Below are 24,909 nucleotides of genomic sequence, written 5' to 3'. Positions count from 1 at the left end.
GTGACTGTGTTTGGGGTAAGTCAGAGGCAGGAGAACAAAGAGAACCCTTCCTGCCAATGTGACTCTGACCTTGGAAATGCAGAAAAAGGGAAGAGTTGGCTGCAGGCTTCAAAGGGGGGCAGGCCTCCTGCAGACGGACATTGAGGAAGCCTTGGCTTTGTCAGTTCTTGCTGCCGAATTTCTCCTTTTCAGGTTAACAGAAGTCCTGGGGATCAGTGTCTGTGGGCTGGCCTGGAATCCTGCCACTTCTCCAGAAGGCGGGCCATGCTAGGATCGCTGCTCTGCTTTGCCTGGGCTCTAGAAGACACAACTTACAGACGTGGGACTCTGGACCCAGCTCCCAAGGCTTACCCCAGTGCCCCTTTGCATGTGTGCCTAGCTGTAGGAGGGGGGCCCCAGGAGTGCTTGGGATCTTGCAGGGAAGTGGATAGCGGTCAAGAGATCCTAGGCACAGTGAGGCATTGCATCTTTGCTCATTATTCCACAGACGATAGGCAAGTCCCTACTGTGTGCCAGGTGCGGCCTCTGTCCCTGGAGAGATGCGTGGTGGGACCTGCCCCTATCTTGCCAGCTGTGAAAGGAGCCCCTGGCTGAGGCAGTCCACGGATGGGGGGGCACTATGTAACTTGGAGAGTGGGTGCCCTGCTAAAGGGGAGGGGCCAGCCTCTATACTATGTCACCAGGTCTTTGGATGTATAAGAGAAGCCAGAAATCTAGAGCGTTTTGGGTGACATTTTAAAATTTCACATCTTTAAATGTTGGCAATTGATTCAAAACTTAAAAATGTCAAACGCTATGTGGGCTTAACAAAACATGAATGTTGACCAAACACAGCCCATACTCTTTAGTTTAGAGACCTCTATCTAAGTGTCGGATAGAACTCAGGTGGACAGTTGGGGGAGTAGGCAAGGCCTTCTGGAGGAAGGGCCACATGGGCAGAGGTGTGGCTGGGCGAATCTGCACCCGTGTTTTCAGGACAGTCTGGGGACCCCAGCAGAGCGGCCTGGAGTGGCACACGGGGTGGGGTGTCCTGCGGACTGTGGAAGCCATGCTGCCTGGAGAGGGACCGACCCTAGCTGGCATGAAATGCTGCCCCAGCAGAGTGGAGAAGTGGCAGGCCGACCCCGGCTACCCTGAGCCAGCAAACGCTCTGCCCTGTCCCTCTAGCTGGGGGTTTCTGCCCATCATCGGCACAGTCAATGAGAATCTTTGGTCAGGGAAGTGGTATTTAAGAGAAGGCCCTGGGACACCTGGTATCTGGATCCTTAGCTCTGGGGGGGACTGTCCATCTCTCTGGGTGTCCGTGTGTGCATAGGACCTCCCCCTGCCCTTTGCATTTGCTCTCCTGCTGGCCCTGTAGCTCCTTCAGGCACCGGAAGTCCTAAACCCCCAGAAGGGGCTCACTTCTTCCCACCCCTGCAGGGGTCCTGCATTCTTCCGAGGGTTTGAACTGCTCTGGCCAGAGCCTGTCTGGTTGTCTTCCTGTTCAGGCTGCAGCATAACTTTCCTTTGTTTCACCACCCTGTCTGCCACGCCCTCCACAATCCATATTTTCGTTTCCTTCTAAGTGATCACCTGCTGCAAGGGTCCTTCAGATTGTCCTGGCAATATGTCTAGCAAACTGGCATTGAGCACCGGCTGTGTGCAGGACCTTGGGGCAGAGAAACGGAGGTGACTGAAGCCCAGGGACCTGATATGGCCAGGAACGGATGGGGTAGACAGACTCAACCCACGGACCGTGGCGGGGTCAGCTCCAGGGTCTGGGTGAAGGGCAGCGAGGCAACAAAGTGGGAAGGGGCAGTCAGGGAAGAGGTGAGGGGACTCTGTGATCCCCAGATGCCTGTGTCTGAGGCCAGGGACTCCTGGCTGCTTTCCCAGCCTTGCCTTCTCCCACTCTGTCCTCACGCTCTGTCCTCAGCCTGTGGGGCGGCAGCAGCCGGTCTGAGTGAGGCGCAGGCAGAAGAAACAAAACATAAGGAGGCTCCTGGCCTTCTGGGCAGAGCAGGTACCATTTTTTGCCAGATTCCTCGCTGGATAACCTCTTGTTCACATCCTTCACTTTACTTTTAAGTCTTTTTAGTGTAAAGGTAATTAAAAGTACAAGCACAGAGTACCAAATTCCAACCATACAGGGGAGTTTCAAGCAAAAAGTGACATTTTTCCTTCTACACCACTGTCACCATAGAGCCTCCCCACCCCACAAAAGCCATGGCTGACTGTTGGTCGGGGCTTTTTCTGCAGACTTTTTGTGGCAAATAAAAAAAAGAACAAAACATTGTCTCTGTCTATGTGCTGAAGACATGTCAGCTAGCATAATCCTTCCTCCTTGACCTGTAGACAGGGGAGGAGGGGAAAGCTGGCTGTTCTGGCCCAGAATGAAGACTCCCCCACCCTCCACCCCTGTCCCTCACCTCGTTCAGCCCTCTAGCCACACAGCTCTGGGGGTGGCGTGGCTCCCCAGGTGGGGCCGTGGTGTGGGCTCCAAACTCGGGCTTCTAGAGCGGGGAAGAGACAGGCTGCATGGCCATCATAGGGCTTCTTGTGCAGACAGGACTCCCCAGGGGACGGAGTCATTTCTGGTTTTGCCCACCTGTGCCCAGCCCCGGGGATGGGAACAGGAGTCAGCTGTGGTCCCTGTATGCCCTGGAGGTGCTCCTAGCCTCGGGTAGGAGAGATGTGTGCAGCCTTAGTGAGACCTTCTAGCTGGGGACTGTCACTTGGCCTCTCCCCTCTGGGCCTAGGTGAGCCACCAGGCACAGACCCTGGAGCCTGGCCCTAAGGGACTATTTGGGGCTGGGGGCAGCTGAGCCCAGGGAGGACTGTTTGCCTGGGCTCAGGGAAGCTTCTGGAGGCATTGGAATAACCTAGGATTCAAAAGGGAATTTCTCAATTCTGGTCCATCATCCGATGGGGCTCGAAGTACCTCCAGCTCAACAAGGGAGAAACTGGATAGAAAGGAACAGGAAAGTCTGTGAGGTGCAAATGCTGGTACTGTTATTTTGTGTGGGGTCCCCTGTTTGCTGCCCCCTGTGTGGATTGGGGGCCCTGTGTGGATTGAGGCACAGAGCTGGTTGAGGACTGGGCCCTGGATGGGGGAAGACGCGTCTGCTTAGGCTGGAGAGCCCTGTCTGGGCCAAGTGTTGGCCCTTGTCGCTCGGATATTGAACGGCACTGAGTACTTGGTCACCTCTTAAGATGGGGTACAGAGATCTGCCTGATGGCCTTTGGCTTTGGCGCCCGTTTCCGGGTGATAGGGGTTTTGATGGTGATGAGGATAGGGACAAGAAGAGTGAAGGAGGGCTTACTTTGTGCCAGGACCCTGCGGCCCACCTCTAGGCTGATCTCCACCTCCGGCTTTGCTCCCCTTTAGTACTCCCCCCAACCCCGTATGGCCCACCCCTTCCCACTGGACTCCAGGCTGCCTCCTGCCTGCCTTGTTGATTTTACTTTACTGACCCATCCCTACCCCTGCACCTCAAGTACCCTCGCTCACGGTCTCTGCCTCTGTTGTTCCCTTATCCTTGATCACTCTGCCCAGGTGTCTGTGACCTGCTTCCTCACTTCATCCAGCCATGCGTGAAGCAGCCTCCTCTCCCTCTAGCTGGACCCTACCCTGTGTTTCTTTCTCGCACTTGAGTTCACCTGAGATTATCACTGTGTACTTCTCCCACACTTCTGCCCCAGGGGAGCAGGTAGTGACTGTCTTGTTCCCTGATGTGTCTTCAGCCTCTAGAACAGGGCCTGCCCCAAGGTTGGTGAATGAACAAATCAATGGATTTCATTTACTCTTACCCCATGAGGGTAAGACGTCCTCCAGACGAGGAAGGTGAGCTCAGAAAGGGGCTGAGTAGCTCATGGTCACATTTGCAACATGACAAAACTAAGATTTGATGAGCCACATGTCTGTAGCCCAGAGTCTTGCCTTAGCCAGTAGAAGCTACCACCTCCCCGAATCTAGGCAGGCCTGCTCTCCAGGAGAGGATGAGAATGCGAGGGGCTGAGAACTGTGGGTATTGTACCCTGAGAAGACAGGAGGGCGTGAGGAAAACCGGTGGGAGGAGGCCAGAGAGGGCCAGGGGGCAGGTCGGACACTTCACTGAGGCTCAGGACAGAGAGTCTCTGCGACGTAGTCCCTGAAGAGAGCAGCCCCGGGGCACCACGGCTCCCAGAGGCCCCTTGTGCTGGCTCTGGTTCCTGGCACGATTTCTTTCCCAGAGGAGCTCAGGCCTGGCCCAGCTTCCCAGGGCAGAGAAACACATGGAGAGAGAGAGAGAGACTCCAGCCTTGCTGTTTGCGTTGTTGTCACGTCTTCTCAATCAGCCTATTTCTGGGAGCAATGACTTCATCTCCTGTGATTCTCGACACAACCATTGTCAGGCATCCATGGAAAGACTGGGCCTGGCACCGTCCATGTTCTCCTGATGAGCCAAGTTAGGAGAGCCAGTTGGCAGGCCCTAACCTACCTGGGTCGGGGGCTCACGGTCAGGTCTGCCTCCAGGAGACTCCCCTTCCAGTGATCACCCTCAGATCTGGCCTCGTTGACCCTAGGGATCCCGGTGCCCCAATTGCCAGCCAGCTGGCCAGCACATGGCCTGTGTTGGGGGCCGGGGCAGTCACACCCAGCGTCCACCCTCAAGGGCTTCAAGGGCTCCTTGGAGTAGGCGGACCCTGCCTGCATTCGAGGGGCTGCGTGGGATAGGGAAGGGAGTGGGGACCCCACTTGGGCTCAGGGAAAGCACCATAGAGTTGTCTGGGCCACAGAGGAAAGGTGCAGGCTGGTGGACGATCTCCCTGTGGAGGGTAAGAGAAGGGCTGGCTGATGGGCCTGGCATCTGCGTGTCGTGGGCCACCGTGGCAGCGTGTTGGGCTGGGCCGTGGCGGGGGATAGAGTGGAAGATGATGAGAAGGCAGGGTTTGGACTTGACCCTGTAGCTGGCTGGATTTTCAGAGGGGATGGGGCCTGCTGAGGGCTGTGGTTTTAGAAGCAGCTCCCTGGCTGTGTGTGAGGGTGGGTGTGGGAGGCTGTCTTCGAGGAGGGGGTGGACACCGGCAGTGGCTCCCCTTCATCCTCCAGGGTAGGGGAGTCCCTCCCCTGTCACTCCCCCACACTGCCTGCAACGCCAGTCTCCACCCCTGGACTGCTTGTGGGCTAGGAACTGGAGATGGTGGGAAGTCCCAACTTTAGAGTGATCCCCCCCCAAAATCTTTCAGCTGGACTTCGTGCAGATCTGGAAGGCCCCAGAATCCCAGAAGGCACATCTTTAGCCCAGGTTTATTTACACTTTATCCTGGAGGCAGGGGGAGGACTTGAAGGACACCAGGCAGGACACTCATGCCCCCACCAGGTCCCCATCTGGGGGTTCCCTGGGCCGCACCTCGGAGCAGAGCCATAGTGCAGGCGCCTGCTCAGGGTCAGACTGCCGGGCGTCCAGTCTCATCTGGCCCACTTCCCGCTCTGTGGCCTTGAGCAGGTTGCTTGCCCTTTCTGAGTTTCAGTGTCCACTTCTGTTAATGGGGACAGTAATTGTACCTGCTTCCCAGGGTATTTCTGAGAATTATTTGTTTTTAAAGTCGGGGGGTACTGGGGTAACTCTGTTGCTTAAGCGTCTGCCTTCGGTTCAGGTCATGATCTCAGGGTCATGGGGTTAAGCCCCATGGTGGGCTCCCTGCTCAGTGGGGAGTTTGCTTCTCCCTCTCTGTCTGCCCCCGCCCCTGCTTGTGCTCTCTCTCTCTCTCTCTCGCAAATAAAAAAATAAAATCTTAAAAAAATAAAAATAAAGGGGGAAGGGGCCTAGCAGAGCATCCACACATAGGAGAGGCCCAGTTTGCGTTAGCTGTAGCAGAGGGGCCATGGGGGTAGGGGCAAGAGGGAGGGCAGTTATCTTCACCATCCTTACCGAGGCTCCCTTAGGTTTCCCAGGGCCAGAAGTGGGGAAGGTGATGAGAGAGCCTGGCTGAAGGAGCAGAGAAGTCTGGGCCCTGGCTTCCACCGCTGCTGACCTCAGGCAAGTCTCTCTTAGCCTCAATTTCTGAGACCAAGGAAGGAATAAGGAAAGGATTGATGGTTGGAGCCAGCGGGGGGCAGGCGAGGGGCTGACATACCTGCTAAGACTTCTCTTCGTTTCCCCTTGCTGAAAGTCAGCTAACTCCCTGCCCTGAGCAGGCACTGGCTGGAATTGTTTTCAGACGGGCCTTTTCCAAGCTAAGGGTGGCCACGTTCTCCTGCTTCTGTGTTATTTCCCCACAGAGGATGGTCTGCTGTCGCCCTTGGCCCTGAGCCACCACCCATCTTCCTTTGCTTGCCTGCACTGTTCCTGCCGTTCAGCATTGTCTTTTTTGGTAAGAAAACTGTTCGGCAAACCAGCGAACCTTTTCTGAGCATCTTTAGTCTGCTTAGGTCTGTGTTGGGCCCAGGGGATACAGAGATGGTTAAGATACTGACCCGGGTATTAAGGGGAGGAAGATTGTTGAATTGTCTTGTGTTTAAACATCTGAATGCAAAAGCAGCAAGGCTGGGGCAAGAGGCCCTGGGCCCTAGGTTCTTCTGCTTTCTGCCTGTGGGACCCCCGGCAAATCACACGACCTCCCTGAGCCTCCGGATCTTCAGCTCAAAACCTAGGTCAGTCCCTGATGATCCCTCCCAGTTCAAAGGGTCTGGGATCAGTTTTGGATTATTAACTTCACTCTGTCCTCTCCAGGTAGAAGGCTGGGCTAAGTGCACTTTAAGCATAAAGCTGGAAGAGCAGACTCGAGGCAGTGCACTGAACCACGGTGAAGCCAGCTCTGCAACGTACTATTTATATGTCTTTGGACAAAATCCTTCCTTGAATTCCTTTGAGAATTTTTTGGGGGGGGGGTGTAAATGAGTATTATGGTATGCCTGATACCATAGGGCCTGGCCCATAGGAACTCATTCATTAAAGCTGCTGAATACCTCCCCGCCTCAAATCAGGCACCTGCTCCACACCAAGAACGCGCCCCTCCAACACCCTTCTCGTCCCCTCTTCCCAGCTCTGCATGTTCCATAGTGGGACTCTCCGGGGGAGGAGGCTGTGGAAGCATACTTCTCTCACCCTCCCCGCCCCCCGCCCTACAGCAGAGGCCTACAGCTAACTGAGGAGACCTAGCATGGGGACCCACAAACGAATCGAGGGAGAGCCCCTCGGTGGGGTTCAAATGGTTTAAAACCTCCTTGATTTGAGGGGCACCTGGGTGGTAACCTCCTTGATTTGAATAGAATACTGGTTTCGAATTCTGTCTTGCTTTAAGAAGAACATGTTTGCTAATGAAATTAATAGTGTAAACAAGATTTGGGGAGGGCAGGCAGCCAGAGGAGAGGGGTTATTTAAACACACTTCAAAGAACACCCTTTTCCAGCATCTAAGCCACTCCATTTGCATACGTAATGATTGTGCTAATTATAGGTGGCCTCATCTGTTAACAACAAGTTTGCCTGGTTGTGCTACATTATTGTAATCACTCAGTCAAAATTTCTGGCATGCTTTTCACCAAAGATAACACTAGTAATAACTCCTATCATGTTTGATCCCTTGCTCTGTGCCAGGCATCTTAGCGGCCATTTGACAATGATCTCATCTCTTCTTTGCAACAGCTTTGTGCCCCGCAGATTCCTACCCCCTGTGTACGGAGGGTGAGATTGACGCCCCGGGATTGACGTCCCTGGGATCCCACAGCCGAGAGCTGGTAGCTGGGGACGTGGCCCAAGTTCTTTGCTAACTCACGTTCTTTCTACTGCGTGTGCGGCTCTGCCTCTCTGGGGAGATTGGGCACATGTGCTCGCTTTTTCTGTCGAAGCTTTCCGTTTCTTGTTTGGTCCTCGCAGAAACTCCCTTTTGGCTGCAGAGGAAACGGAGACCCTAACAAGGAATTGAGGGCAGTGCAGGAGGCGCGACTGGGTCCCCTCACTTCTCGGGTGACACCGGGCCCAGCTCACTCAACCACCTTCCCACAGCGGAGGGAGGGCCGCCCCTCCTTGTCCTTCCCTGGGGTCTTGAGTCCCAGCTTGAGAGGATGGTGTCTTGCCTCTCCCACTCAGCCAGTGCTGGGCTTGGCCTCACAGCCCAAGAAATTATACGGCAATAAACAGGTGGGAAGACACCAAGTGCACCATACATCGCCGTACATTTGTTGTCATAAAATTGGAGGTCGCACCCAGGTGGCTCGTGGCCACACGTTGGCCACAGACAGGTTTCCCTGGGTCTGAAAAGATACAGAGGTGTTTCTTGGTGTTTTTAAAAGAATCAGTTACCAACACTGGAACACCCATAAAACATTCACTGCAAAATCAGGGTTTCTGGCTTTTCCCGAGCAAACAGATGTGGCAGCATTGAGCCTGTATCCCTGTAGGGCCAAGAACTGGCCACTACAGCTCATCCCATCCTTTTCTCCCTGGAAGGCCTGCAAGTTGGCGTAGCCTGCCTTAGCTCTTCCCAGCGGTCCTGTGTGTTGGGGGCAGGGGAGGGGAATAAGGTTCCCATTCTGTAGACAAGGAGCTTGGGGCCCAGCGGGACTGCTGGACCCCGCCACAGCTGGTGTTGGGGAGGCTGGGACTTACACCTCATCCTCACTGCCCTCCAGATGTGTCTGAGCCCCACTGGCCACCCTGGAAAGAAAGAAACCTTTCACGGGCCTAATGACTCAAAACTAACCAACAGTGAGCCTGGGGAACTGTTCCTGTCTCCCCTTCTCCCTTTCCACCCTCCCGAGGCCGGAGGGGACATGGGAAACCTCTTCATTTAAACTCAATTATTTTCTCGAAGACAGAACTGAACTGAATTGGGTCAGCGGCTATATTTGCTGTGCTCAGCTATTTCCCCTGTACCGCCAGCGCCCACCGGGCGTGTTGCTGGGCTCCGTGCTGCCGGGCTCACCAATTATAACTCATATCAGTGGCTGTTCCTTAGCATGCTTGGTTTGGGAGCTTGGTCTGTTCACCGAGCAGGCCACAGGAGCAGGGTCTGGAGTGTGTGGTCACCACCTCCTGGACCCAGGCCGCAGGTTTGGCGCATTTCATGTCCAACCCCTGTCTGCAGTAGATGTGCTTCTGACAGTGGAGTTTTACAGACAAGGAACCTGAGGTCTGGAGAAATTGGGTGCTTGTTGGAGAGGCAGGCCTTGGAATCAGATGCAACTGGAACCTGACTAGGTGTATGACTTGGAGCAGAGAGCTGACTGCTAGGCACTCCATCTCATCTGTAAATGAGGCATGAGTACTTGACATACCTCTGGGGGCCACGCTGTTGTACTGGAAACATGACGTGCTACGTGACGTGGACACTTAACCCACCCATCCACACTCCTTCCCTTGCACTGTGTGCAAGGCACAGAGCATGGTAGGGGACTGAGATCTCAGAAGGCATACAGGCTGCGCTGCCCTCCCCTCTGTGAAACCGTTCCTGATTTCCCTGCAATCAACTGGAAATGTTTCTGCAGTCATTACAGGTCGCCTCTTGGGCCAGGCCCTGCAATGGATACTTGCTCAGCCTCTCCTGGACCTGTGGCTAGGCATGCTTTTGTTTGGCAATGATGTCTGTATGTGTCGTCCTCCCCCCCCCCCCACCCCGCGCTGGACTGCCAGCTTCCTGAGGGCAGAGAGCAGTGAGCAGTGTCTTGTTCACTTGCTTGAACGCTGATGTCACGCCCTTTCTAGCTGGGTGACCTTGGACGGTTGGGCCTATTTTCTCGTCTGTAAAATGAGACGGTAGTATCTCCCTGTGACACCCAGAAAGAGGCTACTGGCAGCTTTGTGCGTAGACACCTGCAAAAACTCTCGGGAGACATTTGGAGGAAGTCAGATCAGATGCTCCTGTTCCACCCTCTTGAAGCCCGGAACATCTAAGTTTGGGGCTCTGGGGGATCCTGGGAAGGGCTGTGAGTGCCGTCTTGTTGCAGAGTTGCTTCCTTATGTGGAGCATCTTCTCTGCTTTGGGGGCTGGGTGTTTCCCAAGCTCGGGTTGCTCAAGCTGCTCTGGTCTCAGAGAGCCATACCTCCCATTGTCCAGTGGTGGAGCTGGGATGAATTAGGACCTAGCCAGCCGCTGCTGGCCTCCAGGAAGGCACCCAGGTCCCAGTGCCTGGCGTTGGGACTTTGTTTTGGCAATATTGAATCTGGAAGAAGAACAGGGTCCCCCAGGCCACTCCCATGATATTGTTGCTGGTCCCAGGGGCTTGGGGGTGAATAAGGGGACAGTTCAGGGAGGTTTGGATTCCTTGACTTTTTAGGGACTTGGTGAAATCAGAGGGCCTGTCTGTGAACTGGGGCATTGGGCCGGTGTAGACCTGTGGTGGCAATGGCTATGAGAGCAGGGCTCCACTCTTGTGGGGAGGGGACAGAACTTGGGGACTGGGCAGCAGGTGACCTAGTCAGACACAGAAGCTAGATCCTGGTAGAGCACAGTGAATGGAACTTGGGCCTTTGGGGGCAGGATTTAGGGATGGGGGGCCTGACCACCAGCCAACCCCAGCATACTGTCATAGGGCTCTAGCAGCCACAGGCTCAGAAACTGTAGCCACCCCTCCCTCCCCCTTGCCCCTTGTAGCAGTCAGTCCCTGGAACACCATGCTGAGTGTTTGCCCAGCACTTGGCACCGTGACAACCAAGAAAGAAATGCTGACCAGGTCTTATTGCAAGTTCGAGAGTAAATTTACTATTTTTCTAAGGAGGCATCACGTGGGTGGGAATTTACCCACCCCCTATACATTCACAGCGTTTTGATAGAAACATTGCATTTTTTTGAGTGAACATGTGTCAACATCACTGTGGGGGAAAAGGTTCCAGGAGTCTCTGCCAGCTGAAGTCATTACCACAAGGCACTGGTTGGGGGCCTGGCAGATGGGGGTGATACAAACAGGCCAGTGGAGGGTGAGGAGGTGGCCAAGTGGGGGGCCTGGTTGGCCTGATGGGAGGCCGGAGGACCTTGGAGCTGGGCCGGGGTGAGGGTGGGCAGGTCTCTTGAGCAGGTGGAGAGGAGGGAGGGAGTTGGGAGGTTATGGCCTGACAGTGTACAAGTGTACATTAACCCCCCCACACACACACACACACATCACAAAACAAGGTGAGTAGGGAGCACAGAGACAGGGACAAAGAACAGAGACTCTGGAATGGTGAACACTGGCAGCTTAGACCAGAAGGACAGGCTGGGTCCAGATTGTTGAGGGGCCTGGAATCCCAGCTCCCACCACTAACAAACTGTGTGACCTTGGGCAGCTTTTCCAACATCTCTGTGCTTTAGCTTCATTGTAGTAAAATGTAGCAGTGGATGCCCACAGCTTATGACTCTCTGGAGGATTCATAGAGATAATGTATGTAGAATGCCTAACACTGGGCCTGGCACATAGCAGGTGCCAGGATACATTTGTTGTTTGTTGGTGATGATAAAACCACATAAGCATAGATGTGCGCACATAAATCAGCAGCTGGAGTGCACTGAAACTGCTCTCCAGAGTTGGCCCTCAGTCTAATATCAAGTTTGATTCTCACCTTCAGCAAATACAGCAGTTGTCTCTTTAGAAGCTCTTGTCCATGAACAGCCGGTCCCTGCGGCTGACTCTCCTGTAAGGCATCTGTCTCCGGTCCTGTGCCTACCTCCGTCTTCTAACTGAGACAGCTCTGGGCAGGTCAGAGAGGGCCTCCATCCTCTGCATAGCCTCTAGGAAGAAGAGATCCATGGCCACAAGATAGGTCCCGCTCCCAAGGGCTGTGCCTTGACAATGTTGGGGTTGGCTCTTGCACATCAAGAAATGGGAAGGTGCTTGAGGAAGGATGGTTCCAGAGTTCTCCAGAGAGCCTAGCCCAGTTGGCGAGACATCTTCAGATCTGAAAGATGATACCACATCTGGACTCTGAACTTTTGGTAGGAGAATGACCTACAGGGTGTATGTGTTTATCACATTTATTTGAATCCCAGGACTTGAAGAATGGAGATGAATAGATCCCAAAGAGGGCCTGACAGGGGAGTCAGATGCTGCATGAGGCAGGCCGGGAATTCAGGAAGAGGAAGGGGTGATTTCATACTTCCTGTGCCTGGGGACACTGGGAAAGCCTTCCCCCAGGTGGGGACAGTTAAGCTGGGTCCGAAAATTTGAATGAGAATTAGGAGTAGGGGGAGGAGGGGTGAGCTCAGTGGGAGCAAAGGTGTGGCCTGGAGGAAGGGCAGGGCAGGCCTGGGCCAGAGTGAAAAAGGAGAGCCTGTGGCTGGTTGCTCCTGTGAGGGTGAGGAGTGCCTGGCTGGGTCGGAGGGCCTAGTGATCCGGGAGGCCTGGTTCTCCCAAGGTGCTGCTGGAACCAGGCAGGAGTGACTGGATCCTGGCAGCCTCTGGAATTCCCCCAGCTATCTGTGGCCAAGTCACTGTGTGTTCTGTACTTTCACATATTGTTCAAGTTGACTCTGAAAGGAGCTTACAGGAGGTTATGTAGCCCTCTGAGCTAAGGCTGGAAGGGTATGGAGGAGGGAGCTTATTCAAGGTCAAGCAGCTGGTGAGTGTGGGAGCCTGACTCGGGCTGTACATTTTCTGACCCCAAATACGGGCTTCTTTCTTATTTTTATCTTATTTTTTTTAATTGAAGTACAGTTAATGTACAATATTATATTAGCTTTAGGTGTACAACATGATGATTTGACAGTTACATACCTTATGAAAAAACTTGTTTCTTTTTAGCTTTTGACCCCCTCCCGTGGTAGCTGTCATATTGAGAAACCCCTGTCATAGGGGCCTCTTTTGTAGAACAAAAGCTTAAAACTGAGAGGACCCACCAGCAGGGTGGTTTCCTGCCTGGGGGTAATCTGGGAAGGCCTCCAGGAGAAAGGGGTTGTTAGAATTGGAGAGGGAGACTGAGAGGACCAGATGGGTAGTAGGTACAGATGGTTGTCTGGAGTGAGGCATATCTGCTTTCTGATGAAGCTAGGTCAACTTGTGCAAGTGACCCAGCTTCTCTGGACTTGGTTTTTTCATCTGTAAAGGGGTCACAGTCTTGGCCTTGCCTGTTTGTTGCCACACTAAGCTCAAGTAGGAGGTCTTGTAGGTCCTGCACCTAGTGGAGGTGCTTCGGAAATGTTCTCTGGCCCTCCTTCCTGTCGCCAGGGGCTTGCTTCTGCCCTAAGACCATTCTCTCTCTCTCTCTCTCTCTCTGCTTATAGCCTCACTTCTCCTCTCTTCTGAAATTTCCCCTAGGACATTGGGATCTTGGGCTTGGAGCCCTCTGGGCTGTGGGTGTGGGTGGATGGAGATGTTGGGGGCTGCAGGCCTTCTCCACCAGTGGTCAGGGTGAACCATTGCCTACATGGAGCTGAGCCCAAGTGAGGACACTGCAGGGGATGGAGTGAATTACAGACTTCCCAGATTGGGGGTTGCTTTGGGGCCACAGTCAGACCTCTTCACCAGCCTTTCGTGCTCCAGCCAGAGTCCTGGCTGTCTGCACTCAGTAGGTGCTAGACAGTTGGCACTTGATAGGAGCTCAGATGTTTGCCGAGGGACTGGAGCAGGCTGAAACCACCATGAGCTGAACTGGGGCTTGAGATGTCTCTGGATATAGAAGCCAAGGAGGAGGCAGGACCCCCAGCAAGGGCTGAATACTCTCCCCACCCCCACTTCTCCATCCATATTTACATGGTGGGATTGGATGCCGTTATCTCATTTCTCATGTCTCAGAAAGCTGTGCGGCAGCCAAGCCAGTGGAGGCTTCTGGGTGCTGGGCCCCAGCTTGATTTAACCCTCAGGGTGGTGGCTGTAAGAGAAGGTGTTCCCTGTGGGTGGCAGAGGCTTACTATGTAGCCAGCTCAAGTGTAATGGAAAAGGGGTGACTCCAGGCCAAAATGTTGAGTTGATTGGGTGTGCCCTTCCCAGAGGGATTTGTGTTTCGGTGTGACCTGAAGATGAGTCTCTACGCCAGAGCGTGGGGTGGCACTTGGGCTGGTGGGTCAGACTGGATCTGCCTGCCCCCATAGCCTTCTCAAACCTGGGCAGCTGACCTTGCTCACCCAAGCGCCTCCTCCGTCCTGGTAGTTAAACCTACTCCTGTCATCGTGGCCCCATCCACGATGTGGGTGTGTGGGTGCTTCTCTACAGGAGATGAACCGGGTGAGAGAGGGAACTTGAACTCGGGACTGCTGCACAGGGGTCTGCGCCAGTGACTTGGGTAAGCAAATCCCTGGCTGTGCCGGTGCCTTCGTTCATACTTAGAAATGTTTGAATGGAAGTGCGAAGTGGCAGGGGAGTGGGAAAGCTCCGGGCTGCGGCTCCGAGCCGGGGAGCCCGGGTGTGGCCTCCGCGGTGGCGGATCTGGCCGGGGCGGCCCGGCGGGAGGGCGCAGCAGCGGGGTGGGAGCAGAAAGCAGTTGCAGCTGCGGACAGCTGGCGGCGCAGACCGGCGCCGCCGGGGGGCCTGGGAAGGGCGGGACGTGCGGCTCCCAGTGGGCGGGGCCGGCGGCTGGGGGCGGGGCCGGCAGCTTCCGGCCTGGGGGAACGGGGCGTGGAGCCGCCCGAAGGAATGCGCCGGGAGCCGCTGGCGTAGAGGCGCCTTGGCACGTCCCCCGAGTTACCCCGCTCAGCTTCCCGAGCTGTGACAGGTCTGTGATAGGTCTGTGACAGGCCAGCCAGAAAGGTACCGAAAGATATTCCTCAGCACATATGCCACTGCCTGCTTTGTGCCAGACACTGGTCGCAGGTGTTCGGTCTTACCAGGGTGACCAGGTCCCTGTTCTTACAAACTTTTCCTTACGGTGGGAGAGAGAACAAGATGATTTAAGATCAGGGCTACGAGGAAAGTGAAGCCGGGGTGTAACTTGGGGGTTGGGGTGGAAGTTACACCTTTAGCTAGAGTGGCCAGGCACGGCCTCTCCCAGGACACTTGATATGAGACTTGATATGAGACCGGAATGAGGCGAAACCAGCCTTGCCTAGAGCCAGGGCCGCTCAGAGGGAATAGCAAGTGCAAAGGCCCAGAGGCGGGACTGGGGCAAGATATGACCCGGGGCGGAGTCAGCGCTTCATGGGAGGAGCCTGCAACGGACCTCTCTGGCCGAGGTTCCTCCAGCTTCCTGGACCCGGAGCTTGGCGCCAGGCCTGCACCCTGCCCCCGTGCTCTGGGAGGAAGACTTGCCTGTGGCTGGAAGCAATTGTTGGTTTTCAGGAGTCTTTCTAGACTTCTTGGATGTTGTGCCATGTGGTTACCTGTATGGAAGACTGTAATTTTCCACTTGTTCTCTGAAGGACCCGGAAATCTCTAGATGTTGTCACCGCTGTGTTTTTTGTTTTTTGGGTTTTTTTTAAGTCATTTTTGAAATTTCAGCTTGGAAGACAGATTCAGCATGTGCTTTGCAGGAAGGGGAGGCACGCCTGAACACACCTCTTAGATGCTGGCCCGGGCGGAGAGGCCCCCTGATCTGGCTGGGAGAGGCAGTTGGCTGCAGGCCATTCTCAGGAATGGGCCTCTGTGGCCTCGGACTCCTTGGTGACAACCTTGGCAAGATTCTGGGCCGGGCCAGAGCACCAGCTCTGTGGAGACCCGGTCAGCCTCGCAAACCAGATCGGGCTCCCAGGCTCCCAGTGCGCAGACCGGGGTCATTTGAGAGAACTGCGATTCCACTGCCAAGGTCTGTGGGGGGCTCCGTGGGAGGAAAGGGGCACAGGAAACTTACTCCCTGGTGGGTGGGCATGGATCTAGCTGGGGCTATTTCTCCAAGGAGGCCCAGCCCTGGGACATCCCCCTCACCTGGGTCCAGGGCCTCCTTGGTGTGCCGAGGAGGTCTACAACAGCAACCCTTTCTTATCTCTGACTGGCCCACGGGCACTGAATGGGAGGCTTCCCCAAGGGCTTGGGAAGAGTGAAGGTGGGGCCGGGGTTGCTAGGCTGGCTCCTCTCCTGGGACTCAGGAGCTCTTCTGAGGGAGCATCAAGTCTGGGTGGCAGGGTGGAGAGAGGCCCAGGAGCACAGGACCAAGGAGGCCAAAGCAGGAAGACTCTGGGGTGCCTGGAAGGTAACCTAGGCCCAGGGACTGGCAGGGTTGCCGAGGTGGGCTGTGAGAAGTGGGCTTTGTCCCCAAGCTGCCTGATGAGGAGTGAGGGAGGGCCCCGGGCTGCTGTTCCCTTAGCCTGGGGCTCCCAGCAGGCCTCTTGGAGACAGATTTAATAATCCTAGCCTGTCTCTCTGGCGTTTAGTGTTGCAGGAGAGAAGCTTTACTTCTAAAACTTTTATTGATCAAGACACTAATAAAAAGTAAAAGGTTTTTTGGAGCAAGGTGTTTTTTTTGTTTTTGTTTTTTGGGTTTTTTTTTTTTTTTTTTTTTTTTTTTTTCCCTTTTTTCCTACTGGAGCAAAGAACTTCAGAGCTGTAAAACACAAATCTGTTTTCCTTCCTCTCCCTAGATTTAGGGCTGGGGGTGGGATTTGGCCTTGTTCAGATTTCCCCTCTTCGGAAAGTCTTGCCTGACTGCACTGGCCTTGTGGTCTTTCCTCTCTTTCCCAGTAGTTCACTGGAGCTGTCTTTGCTCATCTGGTCTGTTCCCCAGAAGGGTCGAGGGTAGGGCTTACAGAAGCCTGAGACCCCGAGGCAGTGAAGGGCATCTCCCCTAGGAGATAGTGAAGGCTTGCCCTTGACTGCTCAGGCTTTTTTTTTTTTTTTAAGATTTTATTTATTTATTTGACAGATCACAACTAGGCAGAGAGAGAGAGGAGGAAGCAGGCTCCCTGCTGAGCAGAGAGCTCGATGTGGGACTCGATCCCAGGACCCTGAGATCATGACCTGAGCCGAAAGCAGAGGCTTAACCCACTGAGCCACCCAGGTGCCCCACTTCTCAGGCTTTTTGGGTTTGGTTCTTTTGCTGCCTCGTTCTTCATTTCATAAACACTTCCTGAGCTCCAACAGCCTGCTCTAGCCTCCCTTCGGACGCAGAAATAGAAGAAGCGGCCGTGGCCTTGCAGAGCTTGCCTTCTGTCAGGAGAGACAGATGCTCGTAAATAAGCGGGAAAGCAGAGTAATTCTGGATTGGGGAAAGTCGTCCTACTGAAATGTAAGTCAGGGATGTTTGTCTCCTCTGTTCGGCACCTTGTTTCCCAGTGCCTAAAATAGTGCCTGGCCCCTAGTTTGCACTAAATAAATATTTGCTGGGTGAATGAGCCAAACTCTATGAAGAAAACAAGTGTCTCAGTGGGGAGTAATGGGGTGTGGCAGGACCTGTGATAGCTGTCCAGGGGCTCTCCATGGGGAACAACCGAGCTCCCGCTGCTGGCGATTCCCTGAGGCCTTGCCCTGGCGGAGGGGAAAGGAGACCGCCCACCGAGGCAGCCGCGAGTACAAAGTCCCCAAGGCGGGAAAGCAGAAGCTGCGGGGGTGGGTGGGGGTTGGGTTTGGTGGATGAGGTCAGAGGGTAGGCACCTGCCTACTTCTTCCACTTGGGGAGGAGTGGATTTATTCAGAGTGCTGTAAGGAGTATTGGAGGAGTTTCTCACCCCAGGCTTAAATAATCTGATTTACATTTCTCTACTGTCCCTCGTGAGGCTGCAGGCTGGGGCTGGCGAGGGAGCGGTTAGAGGGTAGCAGGGTTTGCTGATGGATTGGATTCTGAAGGCTGGGGTGGGGTGGGTGGTGTTTGGGCTCCTGAGTCTTCACTTTGGACAATTCAGACTTGAGATTCCTTGAGGCATCCAAGAGAAGATGTCAGCCCAGCATGTGCTTTGTGAGTCGGGAGCTCAGAGGAGGGGAGGGCTAGGGGTAGAACTCAGAGGGGCCTTGAGCACACTAGAGTTGATGAAAGCAAAGGAACAGATGAAAATCCCAAAGCCAGGTGTTCTACTGAAAGGGAGTGCCCCCAGGTTAGAGCCTGAGCAACTCCAATCCCCCCCAACCCAGGGAAGGGGCCGAGGTAGCAGGAAAGGAGCTGGGAGAACCTTAGGTGTTGGTGGCAGGGAGGGAGGAGGCACACCAGAGGGTCTGGTGGCCTGGGTTTCAGGGAGGTTGTGGGCGGTCTTCTGTCACTAAAGAGAGGATAGGAACTGTGGTTGGCCTTGGCCCCATGAAGGCCCTTGGGGACCATGAGGAGAACCACTGGGGTCAGGATAGGTGAGTTGGATAGTAGAGGAGGAGGCAGTGGTGTCAGGGAAGGGCAGGAAGCACCAGCCAACCCGGGAAGCAGGGGAGGATGGGGTAAGGGCTCAGACCCTCCTCTCTCTTCTGGGTTTACCAGGTTTACCAGGGTCTTGCCCATTCCTCTCAACCCTGCACCCCATCCGAATCCTCTGGCAGAATCCTTGGAGGCTGATGCAGAGGGCTGGAGGGGTGCCCTAATGTGCTCTTGAACCCCTGTCTGGGCTCCCCTCTCCTTTGTCAGCAGAGCTCGCTCACCGCCCTGTAGTGGCTCACTTTTTCTGGTTCGTGGGACCACCTGACCCCCGTTCTTTCCCATCTCCCTACTTCGTCTCTCTCTGGGTCCAAGCCTCCCCCTAGACAAGAGCATGTGGAACTGGGTTTGCTTGGAGGGTCTTTCTTCTTTGTCAGAGCACGCTGGAATTCATTTACACTGATAACTTTGCTCTGGAAAGCTCCTTTATGTGTTGGGCATCCAGAGAAGTTTGAGATCTTTTTTCAGGGTATTTTGGTGGCCAGAACCTGGACCTCCCCCAAGGCATGGCTGGCTGTGTGGGGAGTTTAGAATGTGTTTGACTTGTGGGTGGACAGGGTAGGGTTGGGGACAACCTAAGTTCTAATGGTCCTCAGGTGGGGGTTCTCAGTAACTGTCGAATGAATGACACTCGGATGTTTGCGTTTTTGGGCTCCCAGGTTGTTTGGTTAAATGCTTCCTCTGCTGGTTAACTAGTGTTTTCACATCTGTTATCTGCAGGGGATGTTTCTTCATTTCATACCTGAAGAAACTGTGGCCCAGGAAAGTGAAAGGTCTTGCCCAGAGGTCACAGTTGCTAGGTAACATCACCAGAATTGCACAGCAAGCCTGCAGACCCCCCATGAGGCTGCCCTTAGGGACCAGCCTTGGGGGTGCGGCGTGGATGGTGGGGTGCAGGGCTCATGGTCTCCTGCCCCTTCAGAGCAGTGGCCATTTGCTGTGCCGGGCTGTAGGGCATTCCTCCTGACCACCTGTTTCCTGTGGCAGTCCAGACCCTCCCTTCCCTGGCTCTGGGCTCCAGGAAGATAGGATGAGGCAGCCTTGAACCGGGTCAAGCCTTGGGGGGGTCCCCAGCTTCTGGGAGGCTGTTTGTGTGTGGTTTGTATGGCTGTTGCAGAAATCCCCACAGGAAAGCAGGCTCAGCTGCACAGCATCCCGGGGGAGACACCCGAGCAGGACAGGGCCTGCCCCTTCACTGGGGACTGGGGAGACTGAGGAGACTCAGAGACGTCAGGGGTTGGGCTGGGCTGCCCCTGGAGGGGTGACTCTTGTGCTCCCTCCCCATGGGCCAGGTGCCTCTGCACTCTTGCTTCCCTCCTCCCGCCCAGCAGACCCCGGTTAGCCTGGGGCCGGTGCAAGACAGAGGCAGGCTCTTTCCAGGTTTCCAAGGATTTGGGCCATAGCCCCGCGCCCCCGCCCCGCCCCACCGTCTCCATGGCTTTCTGGCCTGGATGTTTCTTGGGGAGAGCAGGCACCTGGGAAGAGCGACAGAGTAGTTTTGCGTGGTAGTCCCTGAAATTTCCAGGTGGATCCCCCCTCTTTACAGGGGGCATCTGAGGACCTGAGAAGAAGTGACTTGTTTAGGGTCACTGCCCAGTGAGCTGGTTTCCTACTTTGTCTCCCAGCATATCATGGGGACAACCTCCTGCAGCCTAGCTTATCTGGCTGCTCTTTGTAAAGTGCTCGCTCTGAGCCGGGCCTTGTTCTGTAACTCGTCAGTTCCTCATAACCACCCCGCTGGGGGGTTAAGTACTTTTATTGCCCATTTTACTTGTAACCATCTGGGTTACAAGTCACATGGCCCACATTTGAACTCAGTCTCTTCTTAACCAGCAGCCTACCCAGCTTCAAACTTATGTGATTGCTGGGTTCTCTAGAATCAGAAACAAAAACAAAAGGGCCAACCCTTGAAGGACCTGGCCCTCGCAGAGTTAGGCCCAAGGATACTGTCTGGCCTTGGCCGTTCTCATGGAGGATGGCCACACACCACTTGCAGCGTGCCCAGCCACTCCAGATGCCAGGAAACAGTCCACCTCTCTTGGAGTGTTTGTTAGACCAGGTACCAAGGTCCGGGCTGTAAGTCTCCTTTCCTCACCTCTGCCCACTCCTGTTCTAGCAGCTCGGCAGGACCTGCCTCCCCTTGGAGCCTCAGGACCTCTGGAGAGCACTCAGCCCTGCAGCCCTGCCTCCTCCTTTCTCTTGGACAGTGGAAGGGCTTCGGCCGCGAGCTTGGAAGGACGGCTCTCCTCACCTGTCCCTTCCTTTGGCCATACATCCTTTCCAGAAAGGGATGAGGGCCTGAGTGTCAAGCAGTCCTCCTGCAGGGCTGCAGACCTGCCTCATCTCCCTCTACCTCCTCCTCTTTCCTTCTCCTGGATCTCACCCTTACCTAGCATCTGTCTGTTTCCTGCTGTGTTGTGTCCAGGCGTGATTCCGTGTTTTCATCTGTAAGGGGGAAATAATAGAAGAGACCCCACAGGGTTTTGAGGCCCAAACTGAAAGCCCAGTGGCTGGGCACCTGCAACAAGTGAGTCCCCATCTACCCTCCACATTCTCCCCGTGAAGGAAGGATGCTCGTGGGTGCGGAACAGGTCGGGCCTGCGGGTCAGGGTGGGGAAAGTGGGCGTCCAGAGGGGGCAGGTGGGAGCCAGAAGCCTGGTTTCCTCATCTGTGAGATGGGGTGTGAGGACACGTGCCTGTGGAGGGCTGTGAGCAGTGCCCGGCAGTGCTAGCCGTGCCGTGTCCGGCCCATACTGAGTGCCGAAGAGAGCTGTGCTTTCTGCTCTTCCTGCTTCAGAGGTAGCTGCGTTTGGGGGTGTGGGGCGCTCTTTGGGTGAAATTTGAATTTTTACTGTTGTGTGTTTTGTCTAGATTTCCTGAGAAGGCCAAGCCCTCCATTCTGATCATGACTTTGGGGGAGTTTTTTTGGGTTTTGCCGTCTTGTCTCCTGCACTGAAAAAGGGATCTGTGCCTTTAAGGCGCTGGCAGCCCCGAGTGGGACACTGGCCCTTTAAAAGCACATTACAGAGAGTTGGAACTTAGCCTTTGTTTAACTAGCAGTGATTAGTCCCAGCGGACAGGGCTGGAGTGGTATGTCTAGGACCAGACCGGAGGGCTGCGGACTGGCTGGGCCCACTGGGGGACAGCGGGCTGACCGGTGGCTGGCCTGGCCCCTCGCTTTCCCCCGGCCTGGTGATCCTGGTGGCTTGGGGACCCTGGTGGCCGTGCTGAGGGATGGTAAGTGGCCTGATTGTTCTGATCTGCCTGAGCAGAGGCTGGAATGTGGGTGGCTGCCAGCCCCAGGGCCCCTGACCAGCCTCCTGGGCCCAGGGAGCCCCAGTGAGAGAGGTGGGAGCGGGCTGGTAGTGGGGGGTTGTCACGGGTACTCAGTCTTGGGAGGGACTCCGGAGTGCTCCAGAGATGGTGTCTCTGCAGACATCTCCCTCCTGCCCAGAATGTGGAAACAGTTAGATTAGCCCCGCCAAAAAGAGAAAAACTGAGAAGTGTTGCTGCTGGTTTTAGTTTTTACAGCCAAGCCTTGATGGCCTACCCCTTTGAGAACCGGGAAAGGCTAGGAATGGCCGAAAAGTTTTCTGAGTTGGGGATCTTGGCCTTTGCTCTGGGTGGACTGGGTGGGGCTGGGCTGGGGTTTGGGGCCGTGTCATCTCCACCCCAGCTCCCCGTCCCCCCAGCAAGGCTCTTTTATATTCCCCCTCCCTTCCTGGATCTGTTCCCTGATCCCTGGGCCTGCGGGCGGTGGACCATCAGGAAGGCTGCTCCGGGCCTGGAGTGTGTTCTGCCTCCGCGTACACATCTGAAACCGGTTAGGAGCCGGGTCCTAACTGTGATGTGGCAGCCTTTCCTGGGGAAGTACCTCTGTCTCCAGGGAAGGCAGGGATCCGGCTTGTTAGTGGAGGGCTTGTGAGGAATAAATGAGCCAGTGCCGTGAAGCGCCAAGCGCTGCGCCAGGCACGTTCCAGCCTTGGTCCCGGTCAGCCTCACTGCCGTTTGCGGGGGGCTGGTGGTGGATCCGACACCTACTAGCAGGGTGTCCTTCTCACCATTTTCCAGACAGGGTCACCTCGGAGGTGACAAAGGCAGAGCTCAGGGTACAGGTCTGGCGACCCAGAGTTTCTGTAAGTTCTCTGAAAGCTGGTGCATGGGCTCACGTGATTTCTGTAGTTTCGGTGAAAGCCCGAGGCTTTGACAAGCAGTGAAGACAGTTTGGAACTGGAGCCCAAATGCTAGGCCTCCAGCTCTGCCCCGGACCTGGGAATGGTGACCTTGGACAAGCTGCTAGACCTCTCCTCGCCTCCACGTCCCAGTGTCTGAGGGGGTGGAGTGCATGGGTCAAGCCCTGGAGGGGGTTCTCGGTTTTGCTGGGGCACGTGTGATGGAGGTAGGGGGTCTTTGAGCCACGGTTCATGGATAAAGCAGACATAGCTGCTGGGTTGGGACCCATCTTGGATGCTATATTTAAAAGTATATGGCATTATTGGTTGGAATCCCATGGGCCAGGTGGCGAATGACAGATTGGGCTAGTTTATCCTAGAGGCAGCCAGTGTGGGGGGCTGTGGGGAGAGTTGGTGAGCTCTTGGGAGTCTGGCGTACTGTCTGGGCTTGGGAAGCCCCTTGAGGTCTCAAGCCTCTGTTTCCTTAACTGTAGTCAGGGGGCAGGGTTTTATGAGCATCAGAAGCCCACATTTAGTGGACCCATTACACTTCCCAGGTATGAGATGTTACGGGTGAGGCAGGCACTGTAGAGCCACAGAGGGCTGTGGCTTATGGTCACTAGGAGCAGGAGGAACTCAGCAGCTACACCCCACTTTCCTTTGACGTCTAGATTCCTGCCTTTGTTGGTGGCCTGGGAACCTGCGGCTCCGTGGCGGCCACCCTCTCCTGCTAGTTTGCTGCTGTTGAATGACCAGGCTGTCTCCTGCTAGTTACAGTCTGGGAAGCAGAGCTCTGATGTCCCACTGAGACTCCCAGATATCACGCTTAGGGACGACTAGGAAGCCTGGGTCCCAAGGCCTCCAGGCTGTGTCGGCGTATTAGAGGCACCTGGTAGCTCTCTGCTGGGGTGCTGGATTAACTCGAACCGGGAATGGGGGGCATAATGAGGTTCGTGAGCATGAGGAGCCTCGAGCAGGCTCTGGCAGGAGGGAAGGGCAGCCCATTCGTCAGGTAAAGAGGCCGAGGTGCAGGAGAGGCCAACTCGAGAACTCTGCTCTCTTGGCCCAGTGCCTGTTCCCATCTTTGACTCTTGTCTCCCTGAGACCACAGAGCTGCTCTGTCCCAAATTGTGGCTGGAATTAAAAAGACAGCAGGGCTGGAGATGAGCACCGGGACTGGAACCTAGGGTGTCTGTGTTTGTTCCCAGATGTGTCTGTCCATCTCTCTTCAAATGGGGGCTTGAGGTGCCTACTTAAAATGACAGTACTCTCAATCTTGCTGTTGGGGGTGGTATGTGGAATGGCCAAGGTTCTCTGGGCTCAGATGGCAGAGAGGCTCTTCAAGAGCCCCCATACAGGGAGGGCCGGGCGGGCCCTGCATGCTGGGCAGAGTGAGAGGCGTCTTGGAAATAACTGTGTGCCCAGGGAGAAGCCAGGAACCTCCAGAGCAGTGCTGTTGGGTAGGGAAGGGGCAGAGTGTCCAGGCAAAGGCAGAACCAGGGCTGATCAGAGGGCTCACTGCGTGTCAGAGGTAGTGTCACTCCCATTTTACAGATGACGAACGGAGACACATGGAGTAATTAATGTGACCAAAGTCCCAGAGCTTTATTCTCACGTGTGTTTGTTTTTAAGGAAGGAGTCTTCTCCACATTGACCAGTCATCAGCCAGCACAGTGCCGGGAGCTGGGGCTGTGTTGACAAGGGGCTGGTCCTTGGTTGAGGCAGGAAGCTTGGTGACCAGGGATGGGGAACACAGTCCACACATAGCTTTGTCACCCTAACGTGAACAGCCTGCACAGAACAGGAGGGAACATGGCATGGCCCTCGGGTGTTAGGAGGGGAGAAGGTCCTGCCTCTGTCCCCATCCTCACATTTCTTGGAGCGGCAGCCTGAACCTAGGAGGACTTCCCAGAGGTGAAGAGCTGGGAGGAATTAGATAAGCCAGAGGAAAAGTGGCTTTCTTGGGGGACGGAAGTCCTTGGTTTTCAGTTCATTTGTTTTTTTATTTCATCATCTTTCACCCCACTTGGGTCATGTGTCCCCAGGGCCTGAGGCGGCTGTTGGCGGTATTTATGGTTGCTGCCCCGGGGGGTGGCGGAGTTGCTGGGGAACCAGTCAGAAACCGGTCCCACACTCAGTGGTGCGATCCGTGGGACCAAGGGGAAGGATGGGTGCGTTCATGTATGTGAGAAGGAGAGGGTACAGACAGCCTGCAGGGTGGGAGCAGCTCGGTGAGGGCCTTGAACCATTCTCGAGAGTTGTCCAAGTGGAGAAGGTGGGAAGGATGTCCGGCAGGGACCCAGCGTGGGTGCCATGGGTTGCTGTGGGTCCTGGGAGACCTGTAGTGTCAGGGTTGCCGCACACGAGGCTAGGGGCAGTGCTCCTGGGACTGGGAGTGGGGGGCTTAAGGTTTAGGGGCGTCACCCTCTTTAATCTTCCTGAGTGCCCTGGCCAGGCCCTTGGCTGTTTCTCCTCTGGAACAGCGAGGGGGCCGAAAAGCTGTCCCCACTCCGAAGCAGGAGGGGCACTCGGCCCTCAACTCACTTTCGATTTGTCCAGATCTCATCCCATTCAATGAGTGTTCCTCAGATTCTCTTCTTTTAA

The 24,909-nt window shown here is 55.2% G+C and overlaps 1 protein-coding gene across 7 annotated transcripts in view; it reads left to right on the top strand.

Annotated features, from left to right (window-relative positions):
- The window catches only part of LOC122917293 (DAB2 interacting protein), a 124,092-nt gene that overhangs the window by 63,188 nt on the left and 35,995 nt on the right, over positions 1 to 24,909 (top strand). The window contains exon 1 of one of the 7 annotated variants that reach the window (XM_044264990.1): positions 12,351 to 12,496. The exons of 4 other annotated variants lie outside the window; for them this stretch is intronic. In XM_044264990.1, coding sequence (XP_044120925.1) covers positions 12,462 to 12,496 — 35 coding nt within the window. In that variant the 5' untranslated portion in view covers positions 12,351 to 12,461. Of the gene's footprint in view, positions 1 to 12,350; positions 12,497 to 15,013; positions 15,611 to 21,310; positions 21,371 to 24,909 lie in introns of those variants that run through there. 2 more of the 7 variants (XM_044264989.1, XM_044264991.1) reach the window with 2 other exon arrangements.

This window comes from Neovison vison, chromosome 9 (assembly GCF_020171115.1).
Source record: "Neovison vison isolate M4711 chromosome 9, ASM_NN_V1, whole genome shotgun sequence".
NCBI classification, from domain to species: domain Eukaryota; kingdom Metazoa; phylum Chordata; class Mammalia; order Carnivora; family Mustelidae; genus Neogale; species Neogale vison.
This window is presented reverse-complemented; position numbering and strand designations above follow the sequence as displayed.